General features: G+C 27.8%; 3 protein-coding genes across 14 annotated transcripts in view; all 3 read left to right on the top strand.

The window, feature by feature from the left end:
• LOC123292073 (uncharacterized protein CG43867) overlaps positions 1 to 15,779 on the top strand; it is an 872,927-nt gene that overhangs the window by 319,009 nt on the left and 538,139 nt on the right. The window lies entirely within an intron of this gene.
• Positions 1,624 to 8,695, top strand: LOC123292081. Of its 3 annotated transcripts, none has more exons than XM_044872608.1 (4): positions 1,624 to 1,760; positions 2,961 to 2,996; positions 3,459 to 3,629; positions 8,373 to 8,695. In XM_044872608.1, the coding sequence occupies exons 1-4, from the start codon at positions 1,688 to 1,690 to the stop codon at positions 8,600 to 8,602; spliced, it is 510 nt and encodes a 169-aa protein (XP_044728543.1). In that variant the 5' UTR covers positions 1,624 to 1,687; the 3' UTR covers positions 8,603 to 8,695. The 3 variants fall into 3 exon arrangements, with proteins under 3 accessions (XP_044728543.1, XP_044728544.1, XP_044728542.1); XM_044872609.1 differs by lacking the exon at positions 8,373 to 8,695 and adding an exon at positions 3,690 to 3,954; XM_044872607.1 differs by lacking the exons at positions 1,624 to 1,760; positions 2,961 to 2,996; positions 3,459 to 3,629 and adding exons at positions 6,622 to 6,776; positions 7,581 to 7,616; positions 8,088 to 8,312 and having other exon boundaries at positions 8,373 to 8,680.
• On the top strand, positions 12,503 to 14,665 carry LOC123292082. The gene is made up of 4 exons (XM_044872610.1): positions 12,503 to 12,650; positions 13,055 to 13,090; positions 14,127 to 14,303; positions 14,360 to 14,665. The coding sequence occupies exons 1-4, from the start codon at positions 12,578 to 12,580 to the stop codon at positions 14,593 to 14,595; spliced, it is 522 nt and encodes a 173-aa protein (XP_044728545.1). The 5' UTR covers positions 12,503 to 12,577; the 3' UTR covers positions 14,596 to 14,665.

Raw genomic sequence — 15,779 nt, forward strand, 5'->3', positions numbered from 1 at the left:
TAAAAAATTTATTGAAAAAAAACTGTTAAAAATTGCATTTTTTTGAAACGCCCACATCTCATTGAAAAAAATTTATTTTTCAACGACCCTTAGTGAAAAGTTTTTCCCTTAAAGGAAAACCGGTTATTAAAATTTACCATTATGCTCAAAATAGATAGACTAGACTATATGTACCTACATCCAATTCTCGGTTCTTTTTGGAATCAATTTTTAATTTTAATTAACTAACTCATTAACATTAATTTCTAATCGTTATATTACGAGAAAAAAAAAATAATCGGAGGAGGTTAGAAAGGTTTTTTGGAGGGATTCTTTCAATTGATGCGAGTTGAGTTTAAGTCAAAATTCCAACTCTTTTTTCAGAATTAGTACTTTTCTATACAGAAAACTCAAAATCATTGTTAATTTAATTAGTCACGATACAACTAAATTCTGACAATGCATCAACTTCCTCTCTTCTGAATAATTAATTTTTGGTTTAGATAGGAAAAACACAGTAAAACTAAAATTCCACATTTTGAAGTTTGCAGTTGCATAATTTTTTTAATCAAAATATTTTTTAATCAAAAATAGTCAGAGAAAATTTAAGTAGACGAAAACCAGTTCCTTCTCTTTAGTCGCATCAATCGCTGGTTTAACGCGGGAGTCCTCAATAACTGTCCCGATTATGATGTTTTTTTTTTTTAATGTTTCCTTTTGTATCCCTTTTGTATATGGGGGAAATATTCTGGAGGGGGAAACGCAATGTCCCGACTGATAGATTGACTGTAGGTGTCATTTAAGGAAGGCTTTTTCGAAATGCATCCTCTAAAGGGATGAAATAGGGGATAAAAGTTTGTATGAAAATATATACGAACCGTTATTTTTGAGTTCACCACTCCACCAAAAGTAAAAATCCATTAAAAATTGAAACCGGCATTGTTGAGTTCACTACGTAACTGGTTTTAAGAATTGTTTCACCTATTGAATGCTACATTATCAGCAAGTAACATGGCCATATTCCAGAGTTCCAAAGTTTAATTCCAATAATTAGCGAACAAAAGTGAAGGGTAAGGATATTGTAGACTATAACGTGGATAACTCCTGGTAATTTATATCGTTTAAGAGGCTAAATGGCCGAGCGATCTATAAAGCGTTAGTCTTAGAACATTTAATTGCTTTTTTTCAATAAAAATGCCACTATGTACAACTGAACTATAAAAATTATTGAACCCAACTAAAATTCTGAAAACGGGTTTTTAAATGTTAATCCTACACATTTTACTAAGCATGAAAATCATTTTCATTAAATGACTTATTAAAAAAGCTTTTAGAGGATGCTGTATCGAAAATATGTACCTAATTTAACAAAGCAAACTTTTAAAACCTTGCGATGATACCGGGAACATTATTCATCCAAATGAAGTCGAAATATCGTTTAAAACATTTATATTTTTCTTGTGTAAAAATGATTTTCAACTTTAATCCCTATTAGATGTGTACAATGACTTTGAATCGTACCTATGACTTTGATACGAAATCACTAACTTTGAGAATGTTAATGAATTTTTGTTATATTGTATTTTGATTTTTTCTCTTGATAAACATTTGTATAAATATTTTATAATTTATTTTAATCTGAACTAGATCTCTTATTGATGTCAACAGAAAGATTATATTTTATATAAGCCAAAGTGATTTTTAAAAAATGCATCGAACAGGTTTATTGTTGTCTATTGTTGTGTTTGTGGCCGTATATTCAACAGTTTATTGTGCTCCATGTAAGTATAACAATTTGCTTTAAAAAGAAGTATTTTTACTGATCAATTTTTCAGTTTATTTTTAGCCTTGTTTATGTAAAAGTAAAATTTCTATAATATTAGAAAAATCCTGTATGTCTTGATACCCACTTAAATAGAAGTAAATGACACGGTAGTGGAAATTTTAATCAGAATTGGTGATTTTTGGACTCTCGATATTCAAATATTATCATTTTTGACTTTAAATCAATTTGACCGATACATTTTCAATCTTTTCATAATAGGGAATATTCATGGAATTTAAATTTGGTTCAAATATTTTTTTACCGTAAGTTTATTGTCAGGAAATTTGAACTAAATTAAACGATTATTTTAGTAATTAATACCTTTTTAATTACTTAAAATTAATTAATAAAAGTACAAAGTGAGAAAAATTCAAAATTTTTAAAACGGGAAATTTTTTTAACGGACCTGACATAATAATAATAATAATAAATAATAATGGGGTTTAACCTCCGTTTCTCTGACATATACGCCTATAACAGAGGCCACCCACATCATTATTTGTGAATCTTTATTTATTTAATTACAAATTATATTTACAATTACATTTTTGATGTGGGTGGAGTCGGTTACTACGTTCTTATCCAAGCGACGACAATGTGATCAATTCTGCACTCCCATTAATTATAATTATTCATACTGCCGCTGCCTGGATTCGAACCCGCAACCTAAGTCTAAGTAAACTAACGGTCTATAACTAATGCCTTAGACCGCTCGGCCACTTAGGCTCTTAGGACCTGACATCATAGTACTGGCTTGTCAAATTCGTTGACATACTGTATGGCATTAATTACTTACACTTGGTATGATATTACATTAATTTCTATTATTCTACGGCTTTTTATTAGAAAACTTAATGATAACGAGTGTAAATTCTGTGTTGTAAATTCATTTTTTCAAAGTTTAAATTATACATTGAACTGTCACAAATTGACAGATCACGTACTTATTCGTCATCAATAGAAAGCGCCAAAAAACGTATCGTAGCGTTTAAATATCTCAAAATTATAATGTATTTTAAATATTTTTTTACACTTAATTACAGCATTTTTAAGCAGTATTTATATTTTTTTTAAATACATGAATATTCCCTATTGCTGATTGCTGACATAATTTTTCATTATTAATAAATAATTAATATTTTTGGTTCAATTTTAGATCCTGGTGATGCAGAAGATTTAGCAAATCGACCATGTAAGATAATTCCTACGTGAAAATGTCAAATAATTAACGCTATTGTGAAATCAGCTTTGATTGATTGATTTCTTTTATTGTTAGCAAAAATAGCAAAACATTTTTAATTGAAATGCTTACAAAAAAACTCGAATTCTAATTCATAATAAAAATCTAAATTTCGCTCTAAATGTTTGGCTTATAATTTGTTAAAAACGCTTTAATAGAAATATAAACTAAAAAGTATAAAATAATTATTTTTAAATGGTGTAAATATTGTCGTCTGCTAATAGTCCCATAATTAATACTGGCATCAATAATTCTCTTTGTTCACAGTAGTTAAAAACTATTTTTTAGTTCTTAGTTCATATTTCATTCAAAATGAATAAATCGATCCTGATTTTACATTAATTGAAGTAAATTGATCGTGATTTTGCGGCATAACAATTAATTAACGAGGATTCTAATTAAACTTTATTACAGTTCATTTATTACAAAAACGTCCTGCTGTGGTAAATTCGGAACCTTCAGATGATGAACATAACGGTGCATCCCCAATCGTAAAACGTTCAGTTGGAACTTATAATAATAATTTGGGAAGTAGTTCCAACTTCAGGAGCAGTAGTACATTTTCTTCAAACTCAAGCCCTTACCGTAAGAAAAATTTTTAAAATTAAAATTTTAAGTTAAATAATTATGGAATTAATTTTCTAGTCGGTTCAACCACATATATAAATACTAAAGACATTTTTTGTACGACTTGTCTATCTTCAGCAAATGGTGCAATGGTTACAACTGGACAAATTCTCCAATCACATTCTTCACGTACTGTTTATTCACGTTCTCAATATTTCAGTTCTCAAACAAGTGCGGGAAATATGATTTTAGCAACACGTTCCTAAAATGTATTTATTTTGATTTACAAAGACTGTATTTTCTATCAAAATTAATTTAATCTTTTATAGGAAATACAAATAAAATAAACGCTTAAATTATTATATAAATGTTTATTATTTATATTTATTAATAAGTTCTTGACGACTAAATGGCAATAAAATCATAATAATAACGGCATTCTTGGCCATCTAGGTATAATCCTCTAAATTAATCAAAGATCGTGAGCTCATAATGTAGCGGTAATTGCATGTTTAATTTTATATGTTATTTCTAAGATTGATAAACGGAAGTTTGATAATTATCAAAATTGGAACTTAAATCGTGGTCTGGAAGTCAAATCACTTGAGTGTTCATGAAAATTAAGTTTTTCATTTGTTCTGTGTCTAAACTTTTTGATTTTCTTTCAATTATTTTTAAAACCTAATATTCCATTCCTAGCAATGAAAATGAAATTTTTTTAGAAATTTGTATATAAATTGACAGGTAACAAATAGGGAACGCAAAAATATTAAATGATAACGTTTTTAATGTTTAATGGTATAATTATCATTGGCATTATACATTAAAAATGTATACATGAAAAAATTGAAATTGAAAAAATTTTGTTTTTGGCGATTTCGACAATGTTTTTCCATTGCAATGATACGTTTTTATTTTTTTAAATTAAAATATACATCCTTACAAAGAAAATGAGACAATGTTCAACTATGTACGATGAACTATTTAGATTTAGGTTACGGGTTCGAATCCAGGCAGCGGAAGTGTGAACATTTTATAATTTAATGGGAGTGCAGAAATGATCACATTGTCCTCGCTTGGATGGTAACGAATTAACCGACTCCACCCACATTAAAAATATAATTGTAAATATGTTCTTAATTGAATAAATAAAGATGAACAAATAACGATGTGGGTGGCCTCTGTGATAAAGCGTATTTCATAAAAAAGCGGAGGTTAAACCTCCATTATTATTATTATATCGTTAAAACAATATTTGTGAAACTTATATAAAAATATCATTCTTGCGTGATTTTTTTCACAAAAATGAATTTTAACTTAATAACAAAAAAAATTTTAGTGCGAAATCCTAACTTTTTTGAAAATAAAATATAACCTAACTTTTTTGAAAATAAAAATATAGATGAAATAATTTTTAAAATCGGTTTAGTGATGAACTCAAAAATGACGGTTTTTATACATATATTTCATACAAACTTCCATTCAACTTTGACCCTTTAAGGCTAGGTAAATTTTTAAAAACTCCTTTCTTATATGACCTTACAGAAAGAATAAAATCAATATCCTGTCAAAATTACAAACTTCCATCATTATCAATTTAGGCTGGGCGTCGATGTATCAATCGGGACATTTTTCGGGGCGTTTTCTCCCTCCAGATTACTTCTCCCTCGTAAAGGTTTCTGATTTTAAACAGTATATAAAAAAGAACATTTTTTTTAAACAATCATCAAAATCGAAGCTGTTATTGAGGCCTCCCTAGGAATGGCTATTTTATGTATTACTTTATGCGATTACTTGATAAATTGATAAATTTTACTAAAGATTGGTCATTCCGATTTAAATAAAATTAAAACTTCCTATAATCAACAAGATTATCATAATTAAACAAATGAAAGCAAACAATTGACTGAGTTAATTGTTGAAAAACTATGTATAGCCAGTGTTGATTACACAATCGTTTGTTTTTTTACGTAATGTAAGTAAAGAAGTCATTCTTAGAAAGCTACAGCCGTGTATAAGTATAATACACGACTGTGCTACGACTATTAAATGTTTCTAACTTGCATCTTCACGGGTAAACTATGATGTTTAGTAAAAAATGTTTCCAGCAAACGTTATTTCTTTTTTATAAGGAACATTTTTTACATTTAAACTTTTTATATCTCAAACGGTTTACAGGCTGGAACTTACGGACGCAAGACCCAATTGACCTATGTTGCTTTTACGAACTCAACCTCACTTTTTCACCGAACTCGTCCTGAGTGCGCTGTAAAAGTTTCAGCTTGATATTTTTTTCGTTTTTGAGTTATCGAGTTGTCAGACGGGCAGATGGATACACAGGCGGACAAACATTCAAACTGACCTATATATGCCAAAATTTTTATTCATAGCATCAATATTTTTAAGCGTTACAAACTTGGGACTAAACTTAGTATAACTTGATATATTTTATATACATGGTATAAAAATTATGTTGAATAAGGAATTATAATTTGTAAATTTTATTCTTATACTGGGAAAATACACTTTGAAAAAAAAAAACTTGTTTTTAATTGCTTTTTGTCAATAAAAATGCCGCAATGTACAACTGAACTAAAAACTATTGAACCCAACTAAAATTCTGAAAACGGGTTTTTAAATGTTAATCATACGCATTTTACTAAGCATGAAAATCATTTTCATTAAATGACTTATTAAAAAAGCTTTTAGAGGATGCTGTATCGAAAGTATCTACCTAATTTAACAAAGCTAACTTTTAAAACCTTACGATGATACAGGGAACATTATTCATCCAAATGAAGTCGAAAGATCGTTTAAAACATTTATATTTTTCTTGTGTAAAAATGATTTTCAAGTTTAATCAGTTTTCCCTATTAGATGTGTACAATGACCTATGACTTTGATACGAAATCACTAACTTTGAGAATTAATGAATTTGTTTGATTAATGAATTTTTGTTATATTGTATTTTGATTTTTTTTCTTTATAAACATTTGTATAAATATTTTATAATTTAGTTGAGTCTGAACTAGTTCTTTTATTGAAGTCAACAGAAAGATTATATTTTGTATTAGCCAAAGTGATTTAAAAAAATGCATCGAACAGGTTTATTGTTGTTTATTGTTGTGTTTGTGGTCGTATATTCAACAGTTTATTGTGCTCCATGTAAGTAGGATAATTTGCTTTAAAAAGAAGTATTTTTACTTATCAATTTTTCAGTTTATTTTGAGCCTTGTTTATGTAAAAGAAAAATTTCTATAATATTAGAAAAATCAAAAATTTCTGTATGTCTTGATACCCACTTAAATAGAAGTAAATGACACGGTAGTGTGAAATTTTAAGCAGAGTTGGTGATTTTTGGACTCTCGATATTCAAATATTATCATTTTTGACTTTAAATCAATTTGACCGATACATTTTCAATCTTTTCATAATAGGGAATATTCATGGAATTTAAATTTGGTTCAAATATTTTTTTACCGTAAGTTTATTGTCAGGAAATTTGAACTAAATTAAACGATTATTTTAGTAATTAATACCTTTTTAATTACTTAAAATTAATTAATAAAAGTACAAAGTGAGAAAAATTCAAAATTTTAAAAAAGGGAAGATTAAAATTTTTTAACGGACGTGACAACATAGTACTGGCTTGTCAAATTTGTTGACATACTGTATGACATTAATTACTTACACTTGGTATGATATTACATTAATTTCTATTATTCTACGACTTTTTATTAGAAAACTTATTCAGATCACGTACTTATTCGTCATCAATAGAAAGCGCCAAAAAACTGCGTTTAAATATCTCAAAATTATGATGTATTTGAAAAACTTTTTTACACTTAATTACAGCATTTTTAAGCAAGTATTTATATTTTTTTTAAATACATGAATATTCCCTATTGCTGATTGCTGAAATAATTTTTCATTATTAATAAATAATTAATATTTTTGATTCAATTTTAGATCCTGGTGATGAAGAAGATTTAGCAAATCGACCATGTAAGATAATTCCTACGTGAAAATGTCAAATAATTAACGCTATTGTGAAATCAGTTTTGATCGATTGATTTATTTTATTGTTAGCAAAAATCGCAAAACATTTTTAATTTAAATGCTTACAAAAAAATTTAATTCCAATTCTTGAAAAAAATGTAAATTTCGCTCTAAATGTTTGGCTTACAATTTGTTTCAAAACGCTTTTATAGAAATATAAACTAAAAAGTATAAAATAAATATTTTTAAATGGTGTGAAAATTGTAGAGTATCCTCTGCTAATAGTCTCATAATTAACCTACCGGCATCAATAATTCTTTTTGTTCTCGATATTTAAAAATTATTTTTTAATTATTAGTTCATATTTCATTCAAAATGAATAAATCGATCCTGATTTTACATTAATTGAAATAAATTGATCGTGATTTTGCGGCATAACAATTAATTGACCAGGATTCTAATTATACTTTATTACAGTTCATTTATTACAAAAACGTCCTGCTGTGGTAAATTCGGAACCTTCAGATGATGAACATAAGGGTACATCCCCAATCGTAAAACCTTCAGTTGGAACTTCAAAGTTTTCAACTTTAAATTTTGATCTTAATAATTTTGACCTCAATAATTTTGACCTCAATAATTTTGGAAGTAATACCAACTTCAGGATCAGTAGCAGATTTTCTTCAAACTCAAGCCCTAACCGTAAGAAAAATTTTTTAAATCAAAATTAAAAATTAAATAATTATGAAATTAATTTTCTAGTCGGTTCAACCAACATTGATATAAATACTAAAGACATTTGTAAAAGTTGTCCATCTTCAGCAAATGCATGCGAAATTGTTGGTGAATCGAAAGGAAAAGAATTATACACAACCACAAAATGTATGAATGGTAGTCGAGTTATATCAGAGAAAACTACAACATCACCAAATCCATCTGGTGCAATGGTTAAAACTAGACAATTTGCGTCACATTCTTCACGTTCTCTTTAATATTTCAGGAATAAATATGCGTGATATGTGACTTTTGAAACACATTTCTAAGATGTATTTATTTACTTTGTTTTAAAAAGACTGTAGTTTTGTATCAAAATTTTAGGTTAATCTTTTCTATAAAATACAAATAAAACAAACACTTAAATTATTATACAAATGTTTTTTATTCGTGTTTATCAATAAGTTCCTGATCACTTAATAACAATTAATTAAAATCATAATAAAGGCATTCTTGGCCATTTAGGCATAATTCTCTAATAGTAGAGTGAAATTACGCCTTGTGTATGGATTAAAAGTTCGAGCAATGAAACTTTGGGGTTTTTCTTTTCACATCAAAATAAGTATTTTTTGAAATTTTTTACTTTCCCGGAGTGGTGCAACATGTTTAAAAAACAAAATGGCGTCAAAAATGAAATTTTTTTCAGAAATTTTATCATTTTTATTTTATATTCGCAAAAGGAGACATCGGTGCATATCCAAATTTGGTAGGTTTGTAGTCAATGTTAAGAACTACTCCTCATATTTTTTTGGTGGGGTTTCGTCCCTTCCCCTCCCAGTTATATATATATGTATACATACATATGGTAAAACAGTTCATTTGACTGTAACTTGAAAAATATTCGATTGATTTTAATGAAACTAATATCAATAGTAGGTTTTATTACTTACAACTTTCGGTTAAAATTTTAGCGAAATCCGTTCAATAGTTCGGCCAAAATTTCCAATTTAGGGAATTGTTTAAAATGGCTGCCATTTTATGCCATTTTGTCCTACGAGGTTAAATTTTTTTTTAAATTGTAGCATTTTTTATTATCTTTCGATTTTATAATAAGTGGCTTACCCGTAAAATGACTCCTTGATCCATATTTTTGCGAAAAACGGAAAATTTAACACTTTCTGGAAATAATTGTTTGGGGGGTGTATGGACTGGCTTTGGGGGGTGTTTTTTGCTTTGGCATGAGAAAACTATTTTTAAAAGAGGTCTATATGGTTTAAAGCAAAATTTTTAAGTTTTAAGCCCCGCGCTGTAAGGGGGAAGGGGTGTATGAAATAAATGTATCTTAAAAGATTTTAAAAAGAGGTCAAAATACTTTAAAATGCTAAAGTAACCCAAAATTTTAGATGCTTTTATTAATATAGCACTTTTCAAAATTTTTATGACGTATAAAGGGGTTTTGGGGGTCGCTGATCTCGAACTTTTGGCCCAAATAAGTACACCCCCTAAAAATATTACAATTGTTTTTGATAATCTATTGCAAAATTCGAGATCAGCGACCCCCAAAACCCCTTTATACGTCATAAAAATTTTGAATTTGCAAAAAATATGAAAGCGGGAGGGGAAGGGGTGGATGTTGTAAAAAGTGCTATATTAATAAAAGCATCTAAAATTTTGGGTTACTTAGATATTAGATAACGTTAGATATTAGATAATAAATAATACTAGCTCGATCCATACAGAATTCTACTCCCATGGCTATCCTATACCCGTGGCTAATTAACAACAAACAACAAATTTCGTAGAAAAGTAGTGAAAAGTAGTTTTTAAATTAATATTAGGAGAACATGTATTAAAAATAGTAATTATATCTCTAGAGTATTAGGCGAGTATCTGTAAAAACTTTAAATTTATGATATTTTTTCGTTCAAATTTTTTGTCTAGCCTGTTTTTCCCTAAGCCCTACAATTTTAGACCGTGAGTATATTTTTCATCAAAACTAGACATAATAACCTCGAAAATGAGGGGTGAATCATCGAATTTAATAATGGAATAAGGAAGATAAAGGCAGGACAGAAAAATATTCGCTAGAGTAATAATAAATAAGATTTGGTAGAGTAAAATCTAATGGTTTCGCGTCAGCAACATACTATGAATATTGGCTACAGATATAACATCGTACCCTAAGAAACTAAAACTATTTTCAACCGAAAGAACGAAACCTATGTTATAATAATTACAGCTGTATAATTAATTACTATGTGATTCTGATCTTTAAAAACTTCTGATAACTGTTCATAGATGGCGTTTGATATAAAATTTGAGAAATATGATTAATTTTATGATTTGTTTATATTTTTATAGTTAAAATTTTTTTTTTTAATTTTATACACACGTTAATAATTTCGATTTACAAATCATGAAAATTTAATTATTAATACTATAATTATTTTCAAAATAAAATAAAAAACACAGTTATTCCAAAGTTTTAATTTTTTGCTTTTGATTTAATATTATTAAAATTAAATAAAATCATGGTTTTATTTATAAATAAACGATCTATATTTTAGACGATTTTCTGGAAATGATCGAAATATTTTTGTTTTAATTTTCTAACAAATTTTGAGAAGATGAAACCAAGCCCCTACTCTTACGTAATACCGTTGATTTATAATTTGATTTTTCTAACAAACGCATATGTCATCTTAATTGCAATTGAAACAAGTGAAAACAGAACTTGGATTGAATTAATTGTTGAAATATTAGGTATCGACAGTGTTGATTACGTAATGATGACGTATTGATTAAGATTTTTTACGTCATTAAGATTTTTTACGTCATAGTATCTTTGATACTATGATTATTATACCATGATATATGTTTCATAAACACAGGGTATAAACATTCATTGACATTTGATAAATATTACATAGATTGGTAATTCCGATTGAAAATAAATTTAAAACTTCCTTTAATCAACAAGATAATCACAATTTAAAAATTATATTGACTAAAGAATTAGTTGTAAATTTTTTCTTATACTTGGAAAATACGCTTTATATATAAGGAAAAAAAGGAACTTGTTTTTAATTTTTTTTTTTGAATGCCGAATTGTACCATTGAATTAAAAAATATTGAATCCATCTAAATTTTTAAAGCCAATTAATTTGTTTAATTTTAAAACATACACATTTTACTAAGTAGAAAACCGTTTTGATTCAACGATTTATTTAAAAAAAAAAAAAAAAAAAAAAAAAAAAAAAACCTTATAGAGGATGCCGTATTGAAGAAATCCACCTAATTGCCTAGTTTAAGAACTTTGCGGTGATTATATCGGGAAGACATTATTAATCCAAATTTATCTATTTTATTGTGTAAAAAGAGATTTTCATGTATAATCAGCTATTCCGATCAGATGTGTACAATGCTTTAAAACGGAACAATGTGAATGAATTTTTATACCCTGTATATATGAAATTTATATCAAAGTATACTAATCTTAGTCTCAAGTTTGTAACACTTAGAAATATTGATAAAACTAACAAAATAATGGTATAGGTGTTCATAAAATCACCAAGTCCATTTCCGTTTGTCTGTACGTCCGTTCGTCTCTCCATCAGTCCAACATCACGATACCTCATTAAATGTAAAAATGTTCCTTATAAAAAAATAAATAAACTTTTCTTTGAAGAAACATTTTGTCGTAAATATCTTTATTTTTCCCTGAAAATCAAAATTGGGGCAAAATTTTAGCTTAAATTTTCTTAAAACCCATAAAAAATAGAAAGATGAAAATGTGACACAACCACCGTTGTATCGAGGTTTAGTGGTGAAGTTGATATAAACGCATAAGTTGTTTGTATGAAAGTAAATATTTTGTCTAACAATCTAACAAATTTCAAATATTGTTGTTTTGAAATGCAATTTAGTATAGGTAAACCTTGTTTAAAAAAGTTTTTTTTTTTTGTTTTGTTTTGTTTTGTTTTTTTTTTTTTTTTTTTTTTTTTTTTTTTTTAAAATATGAATAATACATTTAATCAGTTTTTCCGATCAGATGTGTACAATGACCCATGACATTGATAGGGAATCACTAACTTTGAAAATGTTAATGAATTTTTTGTTATCTTATATATTAAGTTTTCCTCTTTATAAACATTTGTATAAATATTTTATGATTTAGATGAATCTGAATTGGTTCTCTTATTGTAGTAGACAGGAAGATTTTATTTTATTTAAGTCAAAGTGAATTTAAAAAAATGCATCAATCAGGTTTATTGTTGTCTATTGTTGTGTTTGTGGCCGTATATTCTACAGTTTATTGTGCTCCATGTAAGTATAACAATTTGCTTTAAAATTAACTGATTAGTATGATTTTTAAAATTCTAGCAACCGTTTTTAAGTTAAAAAATCGATCGAAATTTTCCCTCCATAACCAATTCACCGGCGCGGTCTGTATATTTCGCATACATAATGCATCTTTATCTTAGTACGCACAGTAATCGAAAATTCGGTTCAATAGATAATTTTTAGTGATTTTGGGTCCCACGTAATCAAAACACAACCTTTTGTGAGTTCAATAAACTTTCGTTTAATTTGACGATAATCATATTTTTTAAAATTTGAATATGTTTATATTTTGCTGAAATATTTTTCCTGCCAAGTCATTCTTTTAAACTGTTAAAAACATGTTTGCCTTATCTTGGTTAATAAATTATTTCTTGGTTTAATTTTAGATCCTGGGGATGATGAAGATTTAGCAAATCGACCATGTAAGATAATTTCTAAGTGAAATCTATGTCAAATAATTAATGCTATTGTGAAGTCAGTTTCGAATTTAACGAAATATAATTGTATTTTTGGCCACTAAATATGGAAAAATCAAAAATAGTTATGGAATACGAAGACTTTTATATTTAAAGGCTTTTTCCTGAAATTGTTGAACAAAAGCGACTTTCAGGTAGCTATAGTCAAAAAATCTGTTTTTCTGGTATTTTCAATGGTTACTGGACAATGGTTATGGGAATAACTTTTTATTTACAAGGGAAAAACATGTTATTTTTTTGTTTGACTGGTAACCATTTAAAATACCAGACAGGTTTCTGGTGCAAAAACGCTGCTTGAAAGCTTCTTCAATCTATCTATTGTTTTTTTAAATATATTTTTTTCAAGTCATTCAGAAATTGTGAGATTTCTTTCACCACGAGAGTGAATGAGTAAACAAAAAAAGATTAACTGTGAGAATTTTCGGGTCCGAAAATTGTTCGTATACTTTCGTCATTTTTTTAAGACGAACTCAGTAAATTAAAAAAACTTGTGAAAGAATATAGTGACATTAGTTAAAACAAATTTAATTTTTTTATATTATTTCTCTGCTCTAACATTTAAACTCTCAAACATTATTCAATAATCACGTAATCAAACTATTTTTAATAAGGTAGTGCATTAAAACATAAATTTTTATAAAATTATTTAGAGGTTATGATTTACAAAGTTAAAGAACATTTAACTCTCGAAATATTTGACGCATGCGAGAACACGTCAGAAAAAATCTCATCAGACGCCTATAGACTACCGTAAGGTGGCACGAGTGCTGACGGGATATAAACATCAAAAAATGTACATTGAATATTTAACTAATTTTACTTTAAATTATACATATTTAAAAATTATTATTTAACTCTTAGTTCCTACTTAAAGATGGATCAATCGGTCCTAAATTCATGGAAATTAAATTAAATTATTACTGACTTCACGGCAACTACTAATTAACTATATTACTCATCGAATAATTACATAATCTTATAGTTCACCTATTACAAAAACGTCCTACTGCCGTGACGAGAACATCAACGCCTAAGCCTAAAAGAAAACCGACAGGTGGTAAAAATAAGGTGACCTCTCCACGACCTACTAATTTGGGCTTAAATAACAGAGTCAGTAGCAGTTCAAACACACGATTTTCTTCTAGCTCAAGCTTAAATCGTAAGTAAATAGTTTTAAAAATAAAATTAAAAGTAATTACGAAATTAATTTTTTAGGCGGTTCAAGCAATTTTGATTTGAGTACTTATAAAAATGTTTGTAAAAGTTGTCCATCTTCAGCAAATGCATGCGAAATTGTTGGTAAATCCAAAGGAAAACAATTATACACAACCACAAAATGTATGAATGGTAGTCGAGTTATATCGGAGAAAACGAAAACGTCACCAAATCCATCTGGTGCAATGGTTAAAACTAGACAATTTGCATCACATTCTTCATCAAGTTCTGGTTAATATTCCAGGTGTAATTATGCGGGAAATTATCTAAGCTTTAAAACAAACATTTCTAAAATTGCATCAAAATTATAACATTAATTTTTCTATAAAATATTAAACAAACTTAAATTATTTTATTAATTGTGTATTTTTTATTTTTATCAATAATTTTTTGGTCATTTTAATATCATTACAAGAGACTGCAAAATAGAAACACTACTAGATTGTACAAGAGAATGCAAATAGAAACACCACTAGAAATCTTAAATTGGGTTATAAGAAGTGTTTAAGACAAAGAATTTTCTAATGTGCGAGGTAGTGGAAAAGACGTGATTTCCGATTTATTTATTTACTCCTCTCAGAGATGGAAATAGTATTCAAATGTCAAAAACACACAAGTCTCTTCAGCTTGAAGTTTCTAAACCCTCTTAGAAATGCTTACATACTTCTCAACAAAACAGTTATTTCGAAATTGATTGCAACATAAATACGGTTTGGTTTTTTCCTGGCAAGCAGATAACGCAGAAATATTTGATTTGTTGTTGATGAATCTATAACGAACTTTTTGTTAAGTCCATTCAATATCTAATTTGGATCTGACAAAAAAAAATTTGGCCTTTTTTGCGAGTAAAAGATCATCATAGTGCAACAGTCCTATTCTAGTTCGACTTGTATACTAGCAGTTTTTTTAATATTTTAATGATCAATTTTTCTATATCATGAAGTTAAAATCAACATACATTGGGAGTATTAATTCTAATTTGGGTATGATTTAGCTGATAGGTCTAAATGAAAGCAGCAAACTTGTGATTTGGGTAATGTTAATCAACAATACGGCACTGTAACAAAGATTAACTCAATTACTAACCAAAACTTTCCCCTTCATTTCCCTCTCAAATAACAGTGATTATGTGCTTGATCTCAAAACAATAAACAATATTATTAATTGAAGTTTCGAACTGTTATATATGCGCCTGTAAATGCACTTCAACGATTGTCAAGTTGCATATATGATTCGTTTCATTTTATAGTGAAACTGTAAACTTGTACACACAACTTGATCAAATATTCTAGAATTTTGGTTATAGATTATAACACTCAAATGAATAATATTCGAAGACCCTACCTAGAATATCATCAAATCCATGTATAACTAACTATGTCTGCTCGTGGTAGGTATGTGGTTATGTAAGCATGAACAT

The sequence above is a fragment of the Chrysoperla carnea genome, chromosome 2 (assembly GCF_905475395.1).
Source record: "Chrysoperla carnea chromosome 2, inChrCarn1.1, whole genome shotgun sequence".
Lineage (NCBI taxonomy): Eukaryota > Metazoa > Arthropoda > Insecta > Neuroptera > Chrysopidae > Chrysoperla > Chrysoperla carnea.